The 8,299-nt window shown below is 42.9% G+C and overlaps 1 protein-coding gene across 1 annotated transcript; it reads right to left on the reverse strand.

The window, feature by feature from the left end:
• Positions 1–7,181: 7,181 nt before the first annotated feature.
• On the reverse strand, positions 7,182–8,098 carry LOC147609017 (uncharacterized). Its single transcript, XM_086788575.1, has one exon. It carries the CDS (start codon positions 7,953–7,955, stop codon positions 7,560–7,562), a length of 396 nt encoding a protein of 131 aa, XP_086644701.1. The 5' UTR covers positions 7,956–8,098; the 3' UTR covers positions 7,182–7,559.
• Between the last annotated feature and the right edge of the window lie 201 nt (positions 8,099–8,299).

The following is an 8,299-nucleotide window of genomic DNA, read 5'->3' on the forward strand; positions in this document are numbered from 1 at the left end:
GTATCCTAGTGAGGCTCCTCTCCTGGGCCTCTAGGGGAAACTTTTTGAAAATAAGCCACTCTTGAGGGGGACCCATAGTCAAAGCTCACCACGATACATGCGGGCAAGCTCCCAACATGTGACCACTCACTGGGCAAACAGACTTCTAAATCAAAGGCTAACAGAGGTTCTCCTGCTTAGAGCTCCTGAGGAAGCATGTAGGATTTCATGGCCATGGAGCTGCAAGGTGGGTGGTTCGGTCTAGTGGTATGGGACACTAGGTTGGGGCCATCGGTACCACGCAGGCTCGTGGTAATGAGACCTCAGGCTCGGGTGTTAGTCGTTAGGGTTTTGGTTCTAAGTTGGATAATCCTTGGGCGTAGTCTGTGTAGACCTTACAGTAATTGTGCCACATATCCAACCTATGCGTCATGTGAGAGGACATGCCATGTAAAGGACACTCGAGCTCGCTATGGAACCACCCTCCTTGTACACGTGGACTTATCACGGAATGTGCACAGCCCCTTCAGAGAACCAGACACCCCCACCCCTTAGACCCAAGACCCCACTAGCTCCCCGTACATGTTGACTTATCACAGATTGCACACAATCAGTCCCTTTAGAGAGCCAGACACCCCCACCCCTCATACCTGAGACTCTGTTAGCTCCCCGTCTCCACCCCTCAAAATCGAGGCCATGCTATCGTCAACTCTAAATATACTCCAGCATCATAGAGCAGCACCACCCCAAACGATGGACATTGCCTCCTTGTACGTTGTCACATACGAGGAGGATCCACTACAAGGCACATTGGTTTTACTAGCCTTACCATTCATTGTACATACAGGACCCGTGTGGGCTTATTTTCTTTGCCTTTTTATGTTTCCATGTCTATGTTGTGCTCAATCTCATAAATGAATGCCGCAGCAATGAGCTTATTGATTTCCTCCTTTACAATTGCTGAATATTTCCGATTTGTTTGGTATGGTCTTTGTTTCATTGGACGTGATCCTGCTATGATGGGAAAGGTATGTTGTATCACTTCAGGTATAGGGGGGACTTGGGCATCATCGACCCCTCTATTCAAAGCCGCACCCTTTTGGGCAAGTAGATAGTTCACGGCCTTCTTCCGGGTGGCAAGCCTTGGAAAGAATTCCTCTGGCTAGGATATCTGCCCAAGCCCCACACCCCAGTTTTGGGAGGTCCTTGGCCCCAGAGTATGAGATGGATTTTCATGGAGATGTGGGCTTGTGGCTTTAGCCCTGCATTTGAATTTTGAGGACAGATTTGTTGCCAGCCTCTTGCACGCTTGGGATCAGAGTCCACTCCAATTGCATATCCACCGCATGACTACTTGACCTCTTGTGCCTAATAAGTGACCCCAAGGTCACTTATATAGTAATAACCAAGCTATTATTGGCTCTTGTTCTATTTATAAGCTTTCTTGCTTTATTTATAAGCTTTGCTGCTTTATTTATAAGCTTCTAACCATTATTAGCTCTAGAATATTAATTATAAGCTCTTAGCCAATCTAGACCTCTTCTTGCCAACACCCTTAGCCTACGTGTGAACCCTCTAGGTCCCCATGCCCTGGCTAGTCCTTAATACTAATCTTGGGTTAACCCTAACCCTAATCATGGGTTAGCACACGCCCCTAGCCCTAATCCTAGGCTTGTCGAGACGTAACAGTTACGTTACCTAGCCCCCCAAAACAAGTTTGTGATGGATATGTGAGTAGTATTCCATTGATCTTGTCTCCGTGTCTGAAGCCCCAATGAGGCCTTTGTAACACGCGGAAGCTCTGGGAGTCTTCTTTCAACCCTAAACACTCTTGGAAAACCATCTAATGCAAAAACGCACATATAGAGAGAGAGTAGAGAGAGAGAGATGTGCTGAAAACTCAGTATATTCATATGGTACAAAAAGGTACTTGTCTGCAGCCCTAGGCTGCCTTCTTGAAAAGGTGGAATACACCAAAACAGTCCTACATAGATGACCCCTAATGACTCAAACCCCTAGAGGGAGTGAATGATTAAAACAAGGAGCACTTGGGCCTATTTATAGGTCCCTTGGTCACTTGGTAGACTGGCCGGTCAGTCATAAATTCATTAATGCCCCTTTAACGCAGCCCCGACTGGTTATACTCCTGGATCATGATGCGCCTGCTGCTGCTGCCCTTGTCCTCTGGTTCAGCCAACCTGTTCTGTGAGCAGCCGACAGCATCCTCTCCATGTTTTCCATGCCTTGCTCCAACCTACACCGCTAAAAGTGCTCTGTGCTCCATCATCCTGACTCTACCTTGTTCATACTCTTTATCTAGTTGCCTCTTCTGGATTTAGCCCCAAAATGTCCATGGCATCTATGATGCACATGACATCCCCCTCTGCTAAACTTGATGACGGGATTCCAACCTGCTCTTGGATGACTGTCATCATCCCAATCTTGTCCCAAAGTCCCTCTGTCATCATCCATCCCTGGCAACCCTTTTTCTCTAAAAACCCGGCCTGTTCTCCAAACCACTCTGTCTCTTACGAAGATCTATGCATCTGTTTTCCTCTAGTCCACAATCCATTCCTGCCCTGACTCTGAACATTGTCTTGGTCTTCATTCCTGGGAACTGAGTCTGGCACTCTCACATCACCCTTGGAGGATAAACCTCCCTTGGGACCGTTGCCTGAGAACCTATCTGGCTCACAGGACTGCCATCCCCTTTGGCACTGTGGAACACCACCAAACAAACCTCCTGGGAGTTCTTCCCGATCTGTGTTCTTGCCTTGGGCTTTGAATCCGTGTACTTTCCTGTACCTTGGACCTGTACACCATCATCTGGGACTGAATCAGTGTTTAGCTTTGCTGAGCCTGATGCTCTGATACCAATGTAACACGCGGAAGCTCTGGGAGTCTTCTTTCAGCCCTAAACACTCTTGGAAAACCATCTGATGCAAAAAAAAACGCAGATATAGAGAGAGAGTAGAGAGAGAGAGATGTGCTGGAAATTCAGTATATTCATATGGTACAAAAAGGTACTTGTCTGCAGCCCTAGGCTGCCTTCTTGAAAAGGTGGAATACACCAAAACAGTCCTACATAGATGACCCCTAATGACTCAAACCCCTAGAGGGAGTGAATGATTAAAACAAGGAGCACTTGGGCCTATTTATAGGTCCCTTGGTCACTTGGTAGACTGGCCGACTGCTGGTCGGCCAGTCATAAATTCATTAATGCCCCTTTAACGCAGCCCCGATTGGTTATACTCCTGGATCATGATGCGCCTGCTGCTGCCCTTGTCCTCTGGTTCAGCCGACCTGTTCTGTGAGCAGCCGACAGCGTCCTCTTCATGTTTTCCATGACTTGCTCCAACCTACACTGCTAAAAGTGCTCTGTGCTCCATCATCCTAACTCTACCTGGTTCATACTCTTTATCTGGTTGCCTTTTCTGGATTTAGCCCTCAGAATGTCCATGGCATCTATGATGCACATGACAGACTTTTGGTGATGATGCAGCTAAAGTAGAGACCTAGACACCTCTGATCTCAATAGTGCATCACCCGTCTTACAGTCCTTGAAGAGACAATAACCAAATCTCCGTGGTATCTCATAATACATTAGTTTGAATAGACACTGCTCCTGGACAACCATGCCCGGCTTGTCCGATACGGTTGATCTTCTAGTAAATGTGTGGCTATACTCGAACGGGGGAAGAGAATCCAATTGGTGATGCAGGAGTACGAACATGTAGTATGCCCCTCTTGTGTAAGCTGCCTAGTAGACTCAAGTGCCAATCGTGGGAGATGGTCTTTGTTCATTGTGTGTACATGGTAGATGTAGATGATGGTCTGGAAAAGAGCAGTCGGGTTGCCCAAACCCAGCAAGAACAATCTCATGTGGTACCAATTACTTCTCTCCATCCTCTTCCGATCAGCCTCGCTCAAGTCTGGTCCCAAAAATGAAGCACCATACATCACAGAGCAGGCCTCATTAATGTGTCAAACAGTGAGCTCTTAGTGCTCTGCTCATGAAAGTGAGCCTAGAAGCAGTCTCTGTAATCGAGCCAAGGCTGCAGATCCCCTTTCTAGGCCGCGGCCTTGGCAGGCAGTCACATAGACAAGATAGGACCACTGAAGGTAGCCTTGAGGTATACATATGAAGAGACAAGGTCAACTCCCTAACCTCTGTACATGAAAGATTGTCTAGATGCGATGCCATCAGTATAAGAGAGCATGATCTTGGTTTTATCAAGATTCACTGTGAGGTCCCTCTCATGACAGAAATGCTGAATTGCATCAAGGTGTCTCTGCAGCCCCTCTGCTGAATCTGGTATGAGATGTTAAAAGTCCCGAGAGAGAGGTGGTAGTGGAAATCATAATCCGGCTTAAACTATGAAGGGTGAATAACCCCATTATTTCATTTAAACAAAAGATTGTTCATCTCTTTTCTTTGCATTCATCTATTTTAGCTACTTTTCTTTGCATTTATCTAAGAAAAGAGAATATTAAAGTAGTTAATAAGCCGTCATTGGTAAATTTAAGAATTTTTTTATTTTTTAAACTTCTCTACGGCTATAAACAACTTGGCCCTGGCAGTAATAGCTATTGAAAAGAAAAAGAAAATTTCTCCCACACACCTGAACTTGCTGCCGCCACTTGCTGTGGTCGGGTGGAGAGGAAGGAAAGAAGAAATCAATTACTTTAATTCTCCCCTTAGTAACTGATTTTTTTCCTCTTGATTAAGCTTTAATCCCATGATTTTTCTACTTTAATACGTCAATAATGGCTTTGTCTTCAAATTGATTATGGGCAGCTCTCCACCTTCCATTATGGATTTCTATCATGAGTAGGGGTTTAGTAATTTGACAATTGAGCTTAAGCCTCCTTCAATTGTTGATTCTATCCATACATTAGGAAATTGTTGATTTTATCCATAAGTTAGGATCATGGAGAGGCTAAGAATTGAGAAAAACCACTTTTCATGAGAGAGGTTGGTTTTGGGCTTCATAGAAGTGGTTTTTGAGGAAAAGGTGACAATCTCTCTGTGCCCTTGATCTTGTTCTCAATCCTATGGTTTAGAAAATTTCCATAAACCTTTCAAGCTTTGTCGAAGAGTCCTTACATCTTGTCTTCTTTATCCTTTGGATTTTTCCTTTTCTTCAAGTGCAAGTACCCATCGCTCATGTGAGGGGACCTCATGTACTTCTTGAAGAAATTAATCAAACTCATAAATACATCAAGGAATAAACCATAGACTTGAATCAAATTGACAAGATTGAGCATAAAATAAAACATGAGATAGAGTAGACATCATCATCAACACACTATTGGGTGCAATCTCCCCTCTCATGAGTATAGTTCCCACTTCCTAGACATGAGTATTTTGAGAATTGTATTCAATATATATAGCCCAAGGAGCTAATAAAAGTTGTACGTACAAAGTTGGGCTTGCTTTTTCACTTTTACAAAAATAGCTCAAACACTAGAGCTTGTTTACACACTAAGTGTAAACAACCAAAGAGGAAGGCAATGTAATTAAAACAAACTCGATAGATAATATTGAGGTCTTCTTCTTTCTCTAATGTACTTGCATGCAAATAGAGAAAAATGTACTTGCATGCAAATAGAGAAAAATTAACAAAATGTCACAACATAAAGTAAGAAACACCAACAACCATTAATCTGAGCACCTGCAATTAAATATCTGAGCACCTGCAATTAAATATCTCGCTAAAGTTGCAACATGTGGTACAAAGAACTTATAGCAATAGTGTTACATAATGTCCAACGGAGACGCCCGGATGCTAGTGTGTCATCCTCGTTAATTGGTATTGTGGGTGATCAACCCCACATTAAATACTGATTACCTAGTGTTATTGGTATAGCTTGAGAGCATACTTGACGGGTGTATGTCGTTGAGATGTAACAAGTAGTGCCATACTTGACGACTGTGTGTGGTCGAAGTGAAACAAGTGGACTATGCTAGACAACTACACACGGTCAAAGCGTAACAAGCTATTTATGCAAATGATGTGCCAAGCTAATTGAAGTGTAACAAGTGGTAATACATGCCATGCTAGATAATGTGCATAATGATACTCTCATCATAGTGTAACAAGTGGTGAGTGTATGTTATGTGCTTGTGCCTATCAACGTTTAGTATTGGGATTAATTGTGGATACAACAATTAATTTGAACAACTAATGTGTTTACATTTGTGTTATACGTAATGAGCAATGCGTGTATTGCATGTGGAGGGTCTTGTCAATATCATCTCGGATTATTATTATTTCGTATTATTTTACTGGCCATGTGCCAAATGATTATACATATTATTCATGCACGCTTTGTGCATGGCATTGCTATATTACCAGCACATTTGAAGGGCATAATTTTTCATGCCCTTATTGTGAAGGGTACATGGCAAGAGGGTTTCAAAGGCTTCACCATATTTATTGGTCATCAATAAAGCTAGCACATTGAAATTTTCTTTTCTCACTATTATTATCAAGATTACTTTTCAACTAATGGGGTCACTTCTTTTTAAAGAAGGGGTCTTGATGTCAATCTAATAGAAATCAATCATTTATTGAATTTTTTTCTCCAAAAACAAGTGTCACATTCCCATATCACATGGTAGTATCATTTTTCCTCACTCCCCGTATTTTTTCCTATTTTTTCCCATTTTCTCTGTGGCTTGGGAGATGAAGAGGATTTTGAAGTTGACAAAACACACCATTCTTATGGCAGTTGAAAGCCTTCTTCTTTTCCTCTTTTGAAGCAAAAGAAATGGTATTGGTCATCAATAAAGCTAGCACATTGAAATTTTCTTTTCCAACTATTATTAACGAGGTCACTTTTCAACAAATGGGGTCACTTCTCTTTAAAGGGGGGTGAATGCAATTCCTACATTTATTCCACAAAGTGAAGAGGATTTTGAAGTTGGCAAAATATACCATCCTTCATGGTAGGTGAAAGCCTTGTTCTTTCCCTCTTTTGACAAAAGAAGCCTAGAAGAGGATTTGAGGAATGGGAGACCATTCCACATGGAGTAGAACATGCCAATCCTTTGTGACTTAACTTCTAGGGATAGGAAACCATCAAGTCTATGGGCTTTGTTGTTGGAAATGAAGGATGAACCTTAACTAACTTTACACAATGCACCATACAATATACCATAGCCTATATATATTAGCACCTTGAGAATAAAATTGATTAAAAAACCTTCTTGCACACGAGGCAAGGCTTCACAATTGACATATTTGATCTAATAAGCTGTACCTTCAAATAAGCAATGGAAAGAAACAAGTTCAAAGGCTGAAGAGTACGAGCAAACAAGCTATTGGCTTAGATTATATCATGTTAATTAGCTTATATCAGGTTAATTAACAGCAACAATAACAATGTTAATTAGCTTATATCAGCTTAATTAACAGCAACAACAACAATGTTAATTTCTTACAAAGGAGGTCACCCATGGACCCTCAAGTGAATATAAGAATGAAAAAAATGAGGCCATAACAAGCTGTGATATGCTACAAAATAAAAAATAAATGATTACTTGGGTAGGAAAAAAAGAAAGAAAAGAGGAGCTTTCATTTTAAAGCTTTGAGGGAGCACTGCTTCTTCAGCCACTTGATGCCCATGGCGGTGCCTGATTTCACTTTGAGGGCGCTTGTGTTGGCGGCGGATTTGGCCAGAACGGCGGAGCTATTGGCGGCAGAGAGGACCTTCTTGTTGATGGTGGTCATCTTCTTGCGGGTGAGGAGGTTCTTATGGCTATGGAGGGAAGGGTTGGGGTCGGATGAGGAGGATTTTTTGTTCTCTTTTCCACATTTCCCTCTGTTGTGGTGGTGGTGGAGGTGGGTGGTGGTGGTGCTAGTCTTGTTGGCGCCCAGCTTCTCATCGTTGAACTTGTAGTCCCACTGATCTGCCCAGCCCAAGCCAAAGGACTCTCGCCGGTTGTAGGAATTGATGCTCAGCGAGCCCATGCCCCAAAACACACAGCGCGCGCGCGCGCGCGCACACACGCACTGTAATACACTACACTAAATTGCACTCTCTCTTGTGATGAGGAAGGAGCTCCTACTACAGCAAATGAGATGGGCCGCAAGCTTGGGGTAGTAAGCGCCCCCTTAATTCGCACTAAAATTCGGCCGTTGCAGAATTATTTTGACCGTTGCGAATATGACCCAACCCTCTTTTTCAAAAAAACGGAAGAAGGCTTTGCGTTTTTTAAACAAGGTAGATTATGGGCTATTTTGTAGGCATCTTCTTTTTTTCTCTCTCTCTCTCTCCCGGGGAGGGTGGATTTTCCTATGCATTTGCAGGGAAA

This window comes from Cibotium barometz, chromosome 52 (assembly GCF_041138505.1).
Source record: "Cibotium barometz isolate CiBa-2024 chromosome 52, ASM4113850v1, whole genome shotgun sequence".
In the NCBI taxonomy this organism is placed as follows: Eukaryota; Viridiplantae; Streptophyta; class Polypodiopsida; order Cyatheales; family Cibotiaceae; genus Cibotium; species Cibotium barometz.

Bases quoted from the DNA above. Each gene is read 5' to 3' on its own strand.
- LOC147609017 (XM_086788575.1), bottom strand. From the start codon at position 7,955: ATGGGCTCGCTGAGCATCAATTCCTACAACCGGCGAGAGTCCTTTGGC.